This window comes from Penicillium arizonense (genome assembly GCF_001773325.1).
Source record: "Penicillium arizonense strain CBS 141311 chromosome Unknown PENARI_contig033, whole genome shotgun sequence".
In the NCBI taxonomy this organism is placed as follows: Eukaryota; Fungi; Ascomycota; class Eurotiomycetes; order Eurotiales; family Aspergillaceae; genus Penicillium; species Penicillium arizonense.
The window spans coordinates 89,252-106,355 of record NW_019173310.1 but is presented as its reverse complement, the minus strand read 5'-3'; the positions used below and the strand labels follow the sequence as shown (position 1 = coordinate 106,355).

General features: G+C 49.9%; 3 protein-coding genes across 3 annotated transcripts; 1 reads left to right on the top strand and 2 right to left on the bottom strand.

The window, feature by feature from the left end:
* Positions 1-1,247: 1,247 nt before the first annotated feature.
* PENARI_c033G01330 (NACHT domain protein) lies at positions 1,248-7,469 on the top strand (the record flags this gene model as incomplete). The annotated part of the gene is made up of 2 exons (XM_022636619.1): positions 1,248-1,733; positions 1,788-7,469. The coding sequence occupies 2 exons, from the start codon at positions 1,248-1,250 to the stop codon at positions 7,467-7,469; spliced, it is 6,168 nt and encodes a 2,055-aa protein (XP_022483502.1).
* Positions 7,470-8,780: 1,311 nt separating this feature from the next.
* PENARI_c033G06719 (uncharacterized protein) lies at positions 8,781-9,863 on the bottom strand (the record flags this gene model as incomplete). Its single annotated transcript, XM_022636645.1, has 2 exons — positions 8,781-9,246; positions 9,319-9,863. The coding sequence occupies 2 exons, from the start codon at positions 9,861-9,863 to the stop codon at positions 8,781-8,783; spliced, it is 1,011 nt and encodes a 336-aa protein (XP_022483468.1).
* A 1,623-nt stretch (positions 9,864-11,486) lies between these two features.
* PENARI_c033G03177 (uncharacterized protein) lies at positions 11,487-11,778 on the bottom strand (the record flags this gene model as incomplete). The annotated part of the gene is made up of 2 exons (XM_022636628.1): positions 11,487-11,691; positions 11,762-11,778. The coding sequence occupies 2 exons, from the start codon at positions 11,776-11,778 to the stop codon at positions 11,487-11,489; spliced, it is 222 nt and encodes a 73-aa protein (XP_022483494.1).
* Between the last annotated feature and the right edge of the window lie 5,326 nt (positions 11,779-17,104).

The following is a 17,104-nucleotide window of genomic DNA, read 5'->3' as shown; positions in this document are numbered from 1 at the left end:
CTCTTGCGTCAGCAGTGAATCATGCATGGTTCTTGACAGTCCATTGATCGGCAATGGCAGGCAAACCCCCCCGCGCGAGGTGTGGCGATGACTCGCCAGGATGGGCTAGTTCAAGGCCAATCGATTGACAGTTCGTTCGAAATGTCCGCTTTTGCAGCGATGGAATGTCCATTGGTTACCCATGCGACGGATGGAAGGGTCAAGACCCGCAGCCATATATGGCGGAAAGTCGCATCTCGTCAGCCAGCCACAACGCGCGCACGGAGATCTCATACTTGCGCTCCTGGATGCATCTAGGCACCAAAGTCACAGCTGGAGATGTATCTTGTCGAAACTAACGGAGACTCCGACAACTAGTTTACCAGCAAGGATAATTTCGCTTTCAGCTGGAGTGGATTAATGAATACTCCTGACTTGTGCCGCTGCTGAAGAAAAATGGGTCTCGACGGCAACTGAGAAGCACACATGCCAGCCATCTCCATCTTCATGCAGGTAGTTTTGCAATGATCCACGTTCCTATGAAATGAGCTGGGACACGGGATGCTGCTGCAATCCACAGGCGCCTTTCTTCTGTTGCATTTGTCCGTCATTGGACGATTATGCCTCACCACCAGCCTGGTCCTGGTCCATTTCATGCAAGGTTGAAGTTGGATCTTCCCCAAAGAAGGATGGATGACCGCATTCGCGTTCTTGGGAAGGGCCATTGTCCCTTGGCTCCCCCACTTGCTACTATAGCGAGAGATCCAACTCTGCGGCCGATCCAGCAATGGCGAGAGGTGGTGGGTAGATCGTGAGCTCCGAAAACTGAAGCTCATGTCCACTTAGGGACAATGAGGACGTCACTACTATGTCAATGCCATGCAAATCGATCCCACCGATCTCGCACCTGAGAGAAAAGAAAGAAATATGGGCCGGGGTTTCCACCCGAGCTCTGCTACAAAAGCCCAGGAGCTTCCCCCCATGCCGGCTGACCTATTTCTTCCACTTTACCTTTTTGTACTTCAATGCGGTATCACTATACTCCCTAGAATCCTCTTTCAAACCAGATTGCCGGTTTGTGTCGATTCTTCTGTTGCTTTAAGAGCTGCCGCTCCAAAGAAGCTATCTCGGAACCCAACCCTCCTCCCCGACATACCTCCCCTCTTCTCAACGAGACCCACAGTCTGTACGGTACAGTAACTGTTCCTCCTACAATAACGAAGGATCACTCTCCTATTTCAACTGAAACTACACCTACAGCCACGAAAATGGCCCCTGGTATCATCTCTCCCGTCCCGGGCAATGTCTCCTCTTCTTTCTATACAACCCTGCCAGGTAACTCCAGACAAGTCTCTGCTATGTCTGGTATGTTCGATAGTGACAGCATTTCGAACACCGGCCTGTCTCGAGGCGCATCCCGCCGCGAGTCTATGATGCCCCGGACATTCTACACTGCTGGCAGTAGTAAGCTTTCCAGTGTGATCCAGGGCCTTCAGCACCAGAGCGGCCGTGACTTGGACCCTGGTGTCTCCTCTCTCCTGTTCAACACGGATTACCTCTCAATCCGTGACTGGATTGCTGCTGAGCGCATGAGCCATCTCCCTGCGGAGGGTAGCAGTTACGACAAGGTGCTCGCATGGGCACAGCTGTTCGCCGAGAGACTCAACTCATTTGATGCGGCTATCCGTCAATTCGAGGGCGGCAGTCTGCTCGCTGCTCGTCTTGCCTTTGGCTACTGTGCCATGCTCCTTCAGGTATGTTCACACAACACCTATATGTCTACTTCTCCTATGCTGACGCCGTTATAGCTTGGTAAGGAGAATGCCCCAGCGCTGATGGCGTCCTTTGGATTCTTCTACAGCACATCGTCCACCCTTGTGAACCTCCTCGAGCGAACCGAGCTCTTCACTGTGTCTGGAGAGATCAAGGAGCAGCTTGTGGACGCCCTGGCGGACCTCGTTACCTTGGTCGCCAGCGTTTCAACCACGTTCCACAAGTCAATTGATGAGATTGCCGAGCAATCCATCTCGATCAACATCTACGAGAAGTTCAGCACAGAGCTTGAGACCTTCCGCGACCGGTGTGCCTCCATCTCCGATGCCATGTGGCGTCACCAGCTTGTGCAGGAGCACAGGGATCCCGAAGATGTGAAGGTCGTCAAGGCCATTCGCACCTGGCTCTCCCCCGAGGACCGCGTCCTCAGCCACCTCGCCGAGAACACCTCGCATCTCGCCCATGAGCGCGAGGAGATGACTTGTCTCTGGATGAACCCCTACCTGACACACTTCCTCAAGGGTGACAAGCGCACGCTTGCCTTCACTGGAGCCCCTGGATCCGGAAAGACTGTCCTCGCCTCCGTCATTGTGGATCGCCTGCAGGATCAGATTGCTGGTGTCTCCTACAAGAGCTTGTTCATTCCCATCAACGCTCGCATCCCGGCCGAGACGACTCCCATTTCCATCGCCAAGACTATTCTCTTCCAGTTGTTTGAGAAGCGCATCGGCAATGTCCAGCTGCTGTCGATCCTGCGTGATGCATACGACACTAGCAGGCGTACCATCAACGAGACTGACTACGAGAACATCCTCTGGAATGCTCTCGAGCAGGCTCTGGCCGCTGCACTCCACCGCGCCAAGGAACTCGTCATTGTCGTCGATGGCGTTGACGAAGCCTCGTGCGGCGAAGCCGCCTTGCTCCAGAAGCTCACTGCTGCCACAGCCAACGGAACCAATGTGAAGTTGGTCACCCTTGGTGCTGAGAAGCCACAGACTGCCTCAAATCTGATGCATGTCCCCATTGGCGGCGACCGTGTCGCTGACGACATTGCTACTGTCGTCCGCAGCCACTTCACCAACAGCAACCGCAAGGCGGATACCAAGGTCTTCAAGGCCATGGATGAGCTTGAGCAGGAGACTCTTGTTGACCAGATCAGCGAGGCCGCTCGCGGTTCCTTCTTGTGGGCCAAGCTTTGCACCAAGCGTGCCCGCCAGGAGCACAGCCCGGAGAACTTGCGCAAGCTCGTCGACACTCTTGTCAAAGGCAAGCCCACGATTGCCGACTTTGTTCTCCATGCCATTCAGGCTCCTGACGTCAGTGAGGATGCGAAGCTCATGTTGGTCTTCCTTGCCACCGCTGATCGTCCTCTTCTGACCCGGGAACTCATCACTTTGGCCTCGATCAACCCTGAGAAGCAGGTGGTCACTGATTACAAGGTTGACCTTCGAAAGATCCTCAAGCCGCTCAACTCGCTTGTCTTCCTCCAGGATGGCCAGGTTTACCTTCGTCACGGTCTGATCCGATCCGCCGTCTTGGATGTGTTCAGCAAGGGCAAACTGACCACGTCCATCAAGGACCGTCACACTGATTTGGTGACCCGTCTTTTGGTCTACATCAAGCACACTGTTCCTGAGCAGCACGAGCCATCTCTCAGTCCTATGGATGGCCGTGATGTCGCACCCCGTGTGCGTACCAACCCTCTGCTCGACTTTGCTGTTCGGTACTGGCCTCGTCACCTGAAGGAATCTCCAGTCTTTACCAGTGGTGATGTTCCCAAGGAGTTTGGCAAGATCTTCCCTGCCACTGTTACGCTCTTGCTTATCCAGACCACCATTTGGAACAATTTTGCTACTCCCACTCTGGTATCATACCAGAGTATTGTCACGAAGCTGTGCCGCCAGATCTTGACCCCTAACCATGTGGTGACTCTCCAGTCCATGATCTCACTCGCCTTCCTGTACCGTGAGCTCAACCAGCTCCCTGAGGCTATTCCCCTCTTCTACGAGATCACTATCATCAGTCGCACCTTGCTCGACATCAACCATGTCGTGACCCGGGACATGGCGCTTGTGTTCCTCACTCTGACTGAAGATTTGGTCACTAGCACCAAGTCGGAGATCATGACCCAGCGTGAGGAGCTTTTCGTCCTCATCATTGAGTGCTTCTCCATTTACTACGGAGAAAAGTCCGAGAAGACGATCGGAATGATCAAGGCTCTGATCCGCCACTACAGCGTGACTAAGGAGACTGAGAAGGAACAGCGCTGGAATCTCAAGATTCACACTCGCACCACCACTGAATACGACGCTGATGACTCTCGTGACTTGAGCATTCGTCTCAATGGCCACAAGCAGCAAAATGGTTTCAGTGGTATTATCTTCGACCTTGGGGCCGAGTCGGACGAGGTCCTGGACAAGTCTCAGTGGTCATTCGAGTCTCAAATCAAGCAAGCCGAGAAGTACATTGCAGAAGGGCACTTGGATTGGGCCGAGCGTCTGTACATTGAGATCTGGCAACGCGTCAGTAGTGGTCACTCTGAAGACGAGAAGTTGAAGGCCGTCCTTGATTACTCTCGCTTCCTCCAGTCTCAGAAGAGGACCTCGGAGGCTTCTTCCATTCTGTCCAGTGTGTGGGAGGAGCACAAGCACTCCAGTGCCTCTCTCTCCGAGACTTCCACTTCGCACTTTGAGCAGATTGCCAAGGTGATGTCGACTGTCGGCCTCTCCGTTGCCGCTTTGAGCATCTTCAAGCGCTGCTCCGAGTACTACCAGCGCACGAACAAGACTCAGTCTTCGTCCTACCAAGAGATCCAGAAGAGCATTCAAACTTCCGAGCAGCATGTTCTGAAGCAGGCCAGCTCTTCCTCGTCGCACATCTCTGAGGAGATCTTGGAGCAGATCATTACCGAAGCTTCCTCCTCTTCCAAGATTGACGAGACTTCGATCAGCGCGCTCCGCACTCTTCTGACAGTGTACACTTCTGAGCACCGCTGGAAAGATGCTTCTCAGGCCCTCAAGAAGATCTTGCGTGGTCTCTGGCCTTCCCTGTTTTCTGCTTCTATCCAGGACGTGACCCTTCCCAAGCAGCATGTTGACCAGGCCGTGGATTACGCCAACCAGCTCAGCCGTTGCTACCACTTCCGTCGCCGTGTTCCCCGCGAGGAGGGCATCCGTATCCGCGTGTACCGTGCCGTTCGGGTTGCCCGTCCTGTCGAGGACAAGCTGAGAACCGATGTCACCACTCAGCTTCTGAACTTCTTCAAGACCTCTTCCCAGCCCGATAAGGACTTCACCACTCGCCAAGAGATTTTGGACGACTACACCAAGCACTATGGCCCTGAACACCCCATTGTCCTCAAGACTCTCTTCAACTTGGCTGAGATTGCTCGCCCTCGTCCTGTCTTCATCGAGTACTACCAGCGCATAATCTCGATCTTGAACAAGGACTCTCAGATCTGCAAGCCTGAAGCTCTGGAGCCCGTCATCATTGTTGCCACGGAGCTTTGGACCCAGAGCCGCTACTCTGAGGCTGTGCCCTACTTCAAGGTGCTGTTCACCACCTTCCTGAACCAGCCTAAGCAGAGCCCCAAGTTCCAGGACGTACCCTTTGTGCAGACTGTCTTCACCCGCTACACTCACTGCCTTCGTACTGTTCGCACTGAGTACACTGATATTCACAAGGTTACTGTTGAGTACCAGACCAAGTGCAAGACAGTGTTTGGCGCCACTGCGTCGATCACCATTCAGGCGACCTTGACCCTCGCCCAGGTTTGTTCCGAGTCCAAGACCTTCGAGAACGATGCCATCACGCTTTATCAGCAGTTGATCGACAGCAAGTCCCAGGAGATTGACATCGATGAGATTACTGCGATCCTTGATGGTATTTTCGAGGAGCAGACCGCCGCTCTATCCAAGTCAGACTCGATCTCTGCTGCTCACCGTGAGGGTGCTACCCGTGTCCTGACCAAGCGTATTCGCAAGGTTCGTGAGACATACGGCTGGGCTCACGAGGAGTCTCTGTCACAGCTCAAGGAGGTTGTTGCTTTCCACTCCAAGCACAGCGATATTCAGACTGTGAACACCGAGCTCCATGAGTCGACCAAGCAGATCCTGCAGTCGGAGACCTCTTCTCAGCAGCTTGTCTCTGCGGCCACCACCATCGCCTCGAGCTACATTGCGACCAAGCAGGCTCACAAGGTCGTTGAGCTGTCTCAGGAGCTGTATCGCCAGATCATCATGAAGGACACCTCCAAGTCGAAGGAGACCCAGTTTGACGTCTCATCCAAGGGCCGTCACAGCCTTGTATTCTTGGCCCAGCTTGAGCACAGCGTTCGACAGGGCTCTTCAAGTGTCACTGAGATCCTCGCCACCCTCACCACTCAGTATGCCTACTTCGAGGAGTTCCGCAGCCTGACCAAGAACAAGACCAGCTCTTTCCACCAGGTTTCCCTGTCTGCAACTCGTCTTTACCAGTTCCTGCTTTCTCACCGTCGCGAGGCTGCTGCCAACCGTGTCTTTGATGACTTCGTCGCCTACTTCATTGCCACTGAAGGCAAGAGGACCAAGGTCACTGACACCGCCCAGGTGAAGGTCTTCCTCCAGACTATGATCAGTTACCTGACCACCCACGAGACACACAACTTCGTTCGCTCGGTTGGTATCGCCAGCAACACCCAGGTCCTCGAGCTACTCCAGGCCAAGAACTACGACGCTGCCGCCAATCTTGCTCTCGCTGCATTCCAGTACATCTCGGCGCACGATGTCTTCCGCACGCCCGAGATTGTCAAGTTCGTGTTCACCCTGGGTGTGTTCATCTCTGGCCACGCCATTATCCCCCAGCCTAGCCAAGCCATTCTGAAGAAGCTGCGTGGAGTGTCTGTGGTCATCATCCAGGAGGTACTTCGTGTCCTCGCAGAGCTGAAGATCAACCTGGCTCAGATCAACCTGGACTACCTCAACGTCCTGATCGGTCTCCTTGGAGAGCAGCAGGACTACAAGAATCTGGTCTGGATCCTCGGTGATCTCTGGAACAACCGCAACAAGCAGGCTCACTGGAACCCGGTTCTCACTCTCGACCTGGCTCGTCGCTACATCCTCGCTCGTTACCTGATTGGTGACTCCGTCAAGGCTGCCCGTCTTGCCGAGGATATTGTGTACAACTGCCGCCGTGTCAACGGTGCTCGCCACTCCAGCACCCTCGAGATGTCGACTCTGCTGTCCCAGCTGTACACTGCCATCGCCCAACGCTACCAGGGTGACAAGAGCGGCCAGCACATGGCCAACAAGTACTACAAGAAGAGCGCTGTCGTACACGAGAGCCTTCTCCGTATCTTTGTCGACCCCTCCTTAGCCGAGTTTGAAGGTTCCATGGATGCCAGCTTCAGCATGGATGGCTCTGCTTACGACCTGAATATCAACGACTCGACCAGCTCTTTGACCGATGGCGAACAGGTCCGCCAGCACCTCCAGCTTCTCAAGCTCTCCCTGCAGCGCCTGGGTGACTGGCCCAAGGACTACAGCGAGTACGAGAGCCTGAACGCCAGTCTCTATGAGTTGTTCGCACCCGAGCTCAAGGGCTTCGAAGGTGTTGAGAAGTGGAACCTGAAGAACTTTGGCTCCGGCAAGGCTGCCAGCAACGAGGACACCCTTGACCTCAAGGCTGTTTCTTGGGAGCTCAACATTGGACATTCTCAGGAGATCGAGGAGGAGCTGTGAAAGTGATTCCCCAGGACTAATTTTATTCTTATATTTAGTATTCTTTGTATATCCCGTGTTTTGTTTATAGCTTGCGTGTCTTTATTTCCTACAAACCAACGGCAATCTGGTTCTTTCAAACCTTTCCTTCCTGTAACCACGTACTAATTCCCGACGGGCTTTGACTAACTAGTATCGTAATGGCTATGCAGGCGCTTCGTTCCAGTTGAAGCATGAACTCGTAATTCTAGGTGACGGTGACTGGGGAAGTGATCAGCCCCAGGAGCACAGATTGAGTTGGTCACCCCGCCGCCCTAAGCGGCTCACGGAGCGACCCTGAGCAGCTCCCTGAGCAAGCTGATCGTTCACTCCAATGCTCAGGCTGATCGACACATTCCATCTCATCTTGCCTCTCCGTTCTTTCACAATACTCCGACGATAACCGCACTGTTGCCTACCGTTTTCCCAGGATTTAGTAGAAAAAATAGGGTGTATATCCCGTAACTAACGCTAAATATTAGCTATGAAACATTTGATTTAGAATTCAGGGCAAGAGGCATGACTGAATGTGTCGAGGTGGATGATATCAATCCGAACATAGATGCGACCCGTTTCAGGTGCCGCCATCTTGTGTCATTTGAGATTTACTGCAAAAGTCCATCTTATGTTTGAATTTGGGCGATCATATACGATCTCCTGTAAGTAAAAGACGTTCTTACAGGACAATATTTCTAGAGCAGACAAGGAATTCCGACAAAATTTTGAGATCTGAGTCACCATCCATGTTCCATGTTTCGTGATACGATTGATTCCTATCTTTGAAATATACATTCAGTACTATCCCATCTTGGGCTTTTAAGTATCTTTCCGAATCTAGGCCTACAAGCCAGCATTTCGCTCGTTTAAGCTGCCGCAACGAAGGTACAGGCCAGCTTCAATTTTCGTGAACGATGTCTAAGAACAGAGCAATTGACTTCTATGTTTTTATTACGCTAGTTGTGACTGCCATCGAGTTTCCCTAATTTACCAAGACTACTACTAGGGGCGCCACCTATTTTGTCTGGCCTTTTCTAAAAGAACGTGACAAAAACGTCTATAGCAGCAGGGTGGCCTTTCTGCTCAGCCGTATCCCACCCATATTGCCCCACAGACAAAAAAATGATATCCCCAACGTAGCATGGCTTGAGAAGGAGCATTACAAAGTGATAATGCCAATTGCTTTTAGTTCAACACCGAGGTATAGCTATAACCAAGCATGAATACTATTACCAATAAATGCGACTTCTCCAATCATAAGGTAAACGGAGAGGCACAATATTTACCGGGGAATATTTACCAAGGGAAAATGACAGCAGCCCCCAATGCCATACCAACAGCAGAAATACAAAGCAAAGAGCCGGCACCATCCCATGCCGACGCCTCGTGACCAACCTTGCCTGCCGCGTTAGATGTAGTCGCTGCGGTGGTCGCTGCAGTGGCAGCCGAAGTAGAGGACGCCATAGCAGACTTCAAATCGGACTCATGATGCAGGAGGGTGATCATGGGTGCATAAGACAAGGCAGTGTAGTAGGTTTGTTCGCTGTGGTCAAAGGTCGTCGAGAAGGTGTCCGTTTCGTAGATGGTTGCCGTTGGAACATCACGGTAACCAGTCTTGACGGCGCTGGCGCTAGGGTCACTGTACGTGTATGGCACCTCAGAGTATTCGTAGTTGTACCCTGTGCCGGCCTGGCAACCGACGCTGGGCTTGTAGTCTTTCACGACGGAATAACAAACACCATTCTTGTCGGCGGTCATGGCGCTGTGGAGGAATTGTAAGCCAAATTATTATTCTGCAGTTTACGTTCAGATTGATGTAATTGGGTGTTTTTACCTCGGACAACATAACGCCATTGTCTGTTTAGGCTCGAGAATGCCCTTGAGTACCGAGGCGGGGTACTCGTAGTTGAACATATAGTAGTACATGTCATCGGTACTGTACTTCGTGGTTGTGGTCGCACTTGCAGTGGGAACCATGATACCTGATGAAGTTATCGAGCTGCCAGAGTCACGCGCTGCCATCCCGATTGTCGTCCAGCCCGAGGGACAGTGTAGACCAGGAGAGTAGTAGGCACCAAAACCTTCCCATTCGATCAGGCTATCCTCATATTCTTCATAATCCTCGTAAGAGGTTGTTGTGAAGGCCGCGGTGCTGACTGTTGAAGTGGTAGTGGGAGTACAGCCGGTAAAGATGTTGAAGTCCGAGGTGCATTGGACTGCATACGCTATGTATAGATTCCCACCAGTAGGATTCACATACCCAAGACCGACGCGATTGGAAGCAGTGCAGCTTGGAGCCGGGGTGTACGTGGTGGTGAGGGGGCCCAAGTTGGTGAAGGTATACCAACCTGCAGAGACTGAGGCATTCAAACCGTCCATGACTGCAATCGATAAATCGAAAAATCGGTAAATAGAAACACAAATAGATCAAGGAGAAATGAAGAACATAGCCTTGATTAAGTGCTACGGGGGCCAGCTGTTATATACAGAATTTTCTTTATAGTTTCCACATCGTTTAAGGAGAACTAGCCAAAATTTGGGTACAAATGTTCAAATGAGGCCTAAATTGCAATCTCCGCTGCGTTCGCTAAACAGCAAAATGCAGCCTAGGCAGGCTTGGCGACAAACTAATTCAAGTCCGCCGATGTCCCTAGTGCCAATTTGGGTTAGCTATGTCTTTCAGGGTCACATAGCGTCAATTGATTCTCTAGGTGTAACAACTCGCCGTATCTTCACAAATGATTGTGTGTCGGCGAGTGGATCAAAGCCGGACACTATTGATTGACGTGAAATCATTACTTTGGAATTAATCACCCTTTACCAGGGCACGCTCCCAAAGTGAGATACAGTCCTGACTGGACCTCTGGGAACGATTCTAGATACCCCCGAGTCGATGCTGGTGTTTACATCAACCTGAGCACGATCGAGAGATTGTGCAGCAAAAGTCGAAGCCACAACTGGTGCTTCTCAATTACCACATTAGTGGCTTTATCCTGCCCCGACATGGTACCGATGATGACTTCTGGCACCGGAGACCGGATCCAAGTCCCATACGCCTAATGCTGAGTAACTCTTCTACCGTGCTACGTGCCTGCTAACTGGGATCGAAATGATCCTCGCATCCCGCCCGTCTCGAAATTTCCGCGCCGCATGCTTATGATAATTGCTGGTTGCGACACTCTCACTCGTGAAGCTGAAGTGCTTGCGCAAGCAGTCGTGCAGGAGCCGGGTAGTTCTCGAGATCCGCATGTGGTTGCCAGGCGCGTCCTTGGTCATTATCGTGGCTAGGATAAGATGACCGAAACCTGCAACTGCGTTGATCAAAGGCAAGAAGTGGGCCTGCCAGCTTGCGGTAGACTCTTTCAACCAGCATGGATCGTTCATTTTGCGCCGAAATGGCACACCTGTGCCAGGTGTGAATGGATTCGGGATAACCTAACTGAATATCTTGCTTTAATTGCTCGAAGGGTCTGGAGGGCATCTATACTAGTTACTTTTTTTAGTTGCTTCAAAATTCTTGACGGACGGGAAAGAAGCAAGCAATAATGGCAATATTATTGGTTGGGAAGCGGATAGGGAAGGAAAGAAGCCCCAAACCTCCGAGGACTCTCAGGACCATCTGGTGTCACATGATGGTTGGTCATGTCATCTCAACAATGTGCTATCTAAAATTTAAGTTAGAGGTCTCGTAGCTAAGTGGGATGCAGATTTCCGATCTGATCCGGGAGCTGCAGAAATCTAGATACAATCGACTGAGGCTGTCTATCCGAGCGGCCATATATAATTCCAGGGTCCTGTCGGCATTTTTAGCAACGTTAATTCCCCAGATGAGACTGTAATACTTGTTGCTTTTCTCTCTAACGATTTGGTAAGTATTGATGGCAACAGGGGATCAACGTAGAAAATTGGAAGTGAAGTACATACATCATTCTGTGGAACCCTTCGCTTGAGAAGAAATCGTCCAGCAGTAGTTCGTCTATCGCAGTGATTCCACAGGCAGCTTCAACCGCCAGTGGCAGTGCAGGCGAAGAGGTTGCCGTGGGCCGCAGGTGAGATGGTGACTCTCTTCAGGGCAGGGAACTGCTTAGCGCCGTTTAAGAATGCTTCCAAATCACTCTTATCGGTAAGAACATCTTTCTGTTGACGCAGCAAATGTCGATAATGTTGCCAGCGCTCCCTCAGTGGAGGCTGAGCGAAGACCTGTTCTCTGTGCGCGACATGGTCGGGTTCCACATCACGACCTTTCCGGTCCCTTAGAATGTAGAGGCCTTCCTCACAAGCGTCTTTGAACCATTTCGGACACCCCTTTTTCCTCCTCGTATTCATGTCGCTCGATGATCTCCTCTCTGTTGCGGGTATGGTATTTTTTTGGGCCACTCTCTGCTGTTGTCGGGCTCATCCTCGTCCGAGAGCAATCTTACCCCTCGTCGGTTTCGGGTGTTCGCTGTGGACCCCGTGGCAAGCGCGCCTCATCCCAGATGATCTCAGTCACCAGATGGCGGAACTTGTCGTGTGATGCAATGTTGCGAAAGACCTCTATGTTGAGTGGGTTGGCGGATAAGAAAACACGGTCGAGGCGAAGAAACACTGCATTGTTGAATTGGTTACATGCCAGGCGCAAAGACTTTATGTCGGTGTTGGATAGATGCGATGTGATGCAACCCCATATCTCGAAGGGGAGCGCAGGGAGGGTGGTATAAGTCGTGATGTGATATTGTAGAAATGAACTTGGGACCCCATTGTGATATAGTGTCGTTTTATACCAGGCAACTGGCAAAAACCCCCTATTTGTCACCACGCGCGTTCCCCCAGCCGCCACTGTAGATTTTGCCTACAATACCTAATACACACTCCTCTTGGCTCTTTTCCTTCTCTTCAAGGGTAATTCCGCTCTATTTGGCGTGACGACTGGTGGATCCAAAACGGGCTGTGTTGTACTAGAATGATATTTTTATTGTTCGTGGCACTGAGTTCAAGACTTGCCATGTGGAAGAGAACAACAAGACACCCGAGAACATCATGATGTTGGAGTTCGCAAAGTTGACCTTCCGAAATGGGTCTACTCGGGAAAAGTGCCAGTTCGAGTTTCGACCTTGAAGCCAGTCACCAAATCCCGAAAGCGGGGGAGTTATTCTTCATGAAACAATACCTTGCCTTATTCATTTTCGGCAGTAGTGCGCAATGTGGGAAGTATATGCGTAGCACCAGTCATGACCGGACTTGATGTTAGTAAATCTCAAATATCTGATGGCCAAACGACCGGGACGAATGCTAGTTCAATTGCTAAAATACGAAGCCTTTCCGTATCACGCCTCTGGCAACTGACAATGTGACACATCACAATAACCCAGGCAGGGTCCCTCCAATAAATACTCTCGGAGAAGAAGAATATCCAAGGCCTTTTGGCATAGTAGCCGTAAGGGATCAAACAAAAGAAACGGAGTCATCGTGTAAAGTGATAAGAACACATTCCGCTGTCAGTTCCTGAACAAGCTGGTCGATGGAGATGAAATTCGTGCTTGGCAATGCAAAATGCGCGGTTTCTTTGCATTCCCGGCAAATTGTTTGAAACAACCACTGAGTCTTACTAGCTATCTCAGGCTCCTGTAGAAGGCTGAGAAAGGTRAATTGGKTTTTATGCTGAAACTTGACAAGGCCCATGCTTGAGCATCCATGGCATCGAAGAAAAAGACGGTAAGACGGGTTTTCTATTTGGCGTCGTATTTCATCCACCCGAAAGGGCATTCTTGATCCACGCCTTTCAACAAAAGATGATGAGAAAGGTAAGCCAGCCGACGTTTTGATGGTGACAGTATTATCTCAGCGTGATATGGGCCCAGAAATGACAGCTGGTCAACTATACTTCGACTGGCTCGAGGAGTGGTTTTACCATGCAAAGAGGTGGAAATCTCTTAAATATCAAGATCCGGAGGACCGGGAGGAGTAAATAGATTTTCTCGGCGGCCACGGGAATGAATGAATAAGCTCGATGATTAATTTCGAAGACCGATTGATTTCTGTGGATTATCCTCTGTTTTCTAAACTCCAAGCCCTAGAGCAATGACCATGACGCAAGCATTCGAGTGGGCGGATAATATAACCGTTCCCACGGCTATCGTGTGGAGTAAAGAGTGGGTTCCACATAATTGGCGGGTGGTTGTCCTCCGGGAACTAACGGCAGACCCAACAGCGAACCACCGGCGGGGCTTACCTGGAGCAAGGATATGAGCGATTGAGTGGGCGGATAATATAAGCGTCCCCACGGATATCTTGTGGGCGTAAATAGGGGTTCGACCATAGTTAGCGGGTGACAAAGCCGGCCACATGCAGCGACATGCTAACCATATGACCATGGGTCGTACTCACGTCGTTCGGCTAGGGAGCCGACCCAGACTGTCAACTTGGGATGAATCCCCCACAGTTGATAACTCCTAGTGCCGGCGTACCCAATCAAGCCGCGAAGAAAATATTTTCTACCAAATGGGTTAACGGCTTCGGTGGATTGTCTGTTTGATTGTCTATTGCGACCCAGGATTTATGGTTGTGCTAGAGGTGTGTATGTATGTTGGCAAACTTTAGCGCTCCAAAGTGAACAAACCCTGCCTCGTATCCATAGGAGATAAATCGAAAACCGCATCCAAAGTCTTGCCTTGATCTGGATCTTCAGATATCCCGTCACAACAAACAACTGAAGAATGCAGATGGGAAACGGCGGTACAACCAACATTTGGGAATGTCGGCGGACCGAAAGCCGATTTTTCGAGATTCCACGCACTATTCGCAAAGTTGTCTATTCGGTATTGCTGTCGCATAGAACAGTTGACGCCTTACCTCACCAATATGCAAAGTGATTGCCTTCCGTTACATGTACCTGCAACCCCCGTGGAAGGCAACTCAATTCCTACTGATATCCTTCAATACATTCTTGAGCAAAATCTTACAGGATTGAGGAACCGGCCTTTCTGGTATATGCAATACCCCCATTGCACGATGCTATGGTATGCTAACTAGTCGATAGGCACTCTAGCATGTGGTATTGTGTGCGACAGCAGACCATGGTGATAATACAGTATTTGAAGCTTTTTGCCCGGGTCGAGCGATGCCAGGTTTTCTTTTTAATACTGTGGAACAATTACCCGATTGCAGTACTTGGAGGCTTAGTCATTTGGTTATTTTTCCACAGTCTCTATGCAGCTGTCGCTTGGGTACTCGCCTGTCTTCTTGGAACTATATTCATCGCTGCAAGTGTCTAGCAATCATCCTATAGTTTTGCGTAGCGAAACACAAGCATAGACTTGGCTCTGTTCAAACGGCAAGGATCGTGATGAAGCATCTGTGTTTAGTTCGTCGCGATCAATTGTACATTGTTTCTCGCATCCATATCGGTTGTGATATGAGGCTAGTGCAGATAATAACAAAGCCGCGCCACCGATAATAATTCCTTCACGATCTACACGAAAACGAAGCAAGTCGACAGGGGATCAACATGGCCTCATGTTCTATATACAGTCTCTTGTACTCCCTCAGAAATAGAGTAATCACCATTCCTCAGAACTAAAACACATAGTTCTTAAAAACACTCCCGCAATTAAAAAAAAAAAGGGAAACGTCTTGCCTAACAGCTGTGACCAAAGCAATTGCAAGAACCACAACAGCATCAGTGGTTATCAATCCTCTGAACCAACCCCTTTAGCTAGCACCATGGCGGAGCGGGGTAAGTTGTACACTGCTAGACTACCAGCGGCGACGCGACCAGCGTTCAAAGCGGTGCACAATTGCACTGTCGCAATGACGGGTATTGTCGCCAGCATCTCCGGGAGAGCAACCCACTGATTGTTGCCGGTCGTTGGGTCGCAGGACTTCCGATCTTGACAAGGATTCATGTTCGGTTCCAGAAATCGGTGTACTTTAATTATACAGGTAATGATATATATATTGATGGTAGCCAGCATATCTCTCTCATAGTTGGAACCCTGGATTGAGGTACAAGTGTGATAATCACATTCAGTCTATGGGAAAAGATTCAGCTACTTATAGTCGCAGCAACTCATCTCCCTTCTGCCTAGCGGAGTGGAAGCCTAACAGGAAGCCACTCCTATAGACCTATATACATCACGTAACCTGGGATCCAACTCACATCGATGGGTCGGGGTATGCACACGAAGTCTTCCACCATGAATCCATAGTCTAGTTTTCAAAAAGTTGACTTGATCTATTGACGCAGCACCTATGGAGAATCGGTATCTTGAACATCATTCCTGCCGGCATAAAATCGGTCCCTTATGGGCTCATAACTTCTGGCGAGCACGTCCGGCTTATGATAACAAATGAGATCCAAGGTACCTAGTGAGATGTGGTGGTCCTCTTCTAGGGGTTCGAATAACGAAGCAATTGTTTCGTTGTTAATTCCCAAAAGTTCACATTTTGCGTCTGTGGATTCTTTGCTCAACCAGGTGCTGTCCGATTCGCAGTTTCTCGCCAAATCTTTGGTTCCGAGTTCCAGTATCTGCTATGTTTTAGAGAATGAATCAATATTTTGTGACATTGAGATTGTTCCTAACCTTTTCTTGACTTGAGAGAGAACTGTGTGGACGCTTTCGCTCTTTGCCGCCAAAGTGCTCGTACTTTTCTTTGGGAGGTGCCACCACCGAAAATTCCATTTCCCACAACTTCAGGATCGTAGGATTCTCGTTACCAGTGATCTTACACTGTTTCAGGATATAATGATTCCCAACTTAGCAAATAGGGGGGAAGAGAAAAATATATCGAAGAGAAAAGATCAGTTTTCGAGGATACTTACATTTCCGTTATGTGCTGGCTCATCTTTCTCTTTTTGCTTGTGCATGGATGGTCCTGGGCAAACAATCCCCGGTCCTGGGTCAAAGGATGGGGAGTTTCGAGGCTTCATTGTTGTGGTGTATGCACCAGCTGGTGGGATGAAGAACCTGGGTTTGATAGCAAAAGATATTGTGATGTTTCTCGACGCGACAACTATAAAACCCTTCGAAGAACGCATCGTACTTTTGAAAATGCCTTACATAATATATGGATGAACTTGTGAACTCATGAAGAATGTATGCTGTTAGACTTGGGAATGCACATCTCCGAGACCATTTTTTCTCATAGGACTGGTGATAAACTCTCATTTTCTTGAGAGAAAAGCGCAAATACCAGTCTATTTGGTTAACTACGCAAACAGCTGTCTTTGAATTGATTGTGTGGACTTGGTGTTTTCAGAACATTCCCGATTGTTGACGCAGAAAAGTTTGCTTTAAAAAAGAAAAAAAAAAAAGAAGGGAAATGCTCACTTTGCGCAGACTCAGATTTGACCCAATTTACTAACTGAAAGTATCTGCTGTGCTAGCTTCCTTCATGGACTTAAGATTTCAATCCAGTTACGCACACCGAAAGCTGGCCCCCCCAATCAAATCTTACCAACATCGTATGCACGCCCATATGGGGGTGTAGAGTTTACAGCGATTTTCGAGAGTATCTGATTTTCAGGCTACAGAATGTACACTGCAGTAGATAGATCATCACGATAATGTCCGGTACAACGCATGCAGAACAAGTCATATTTACATTGCCTCTCTACCTGGAGCCTGGCTTCTTCTTTAGGT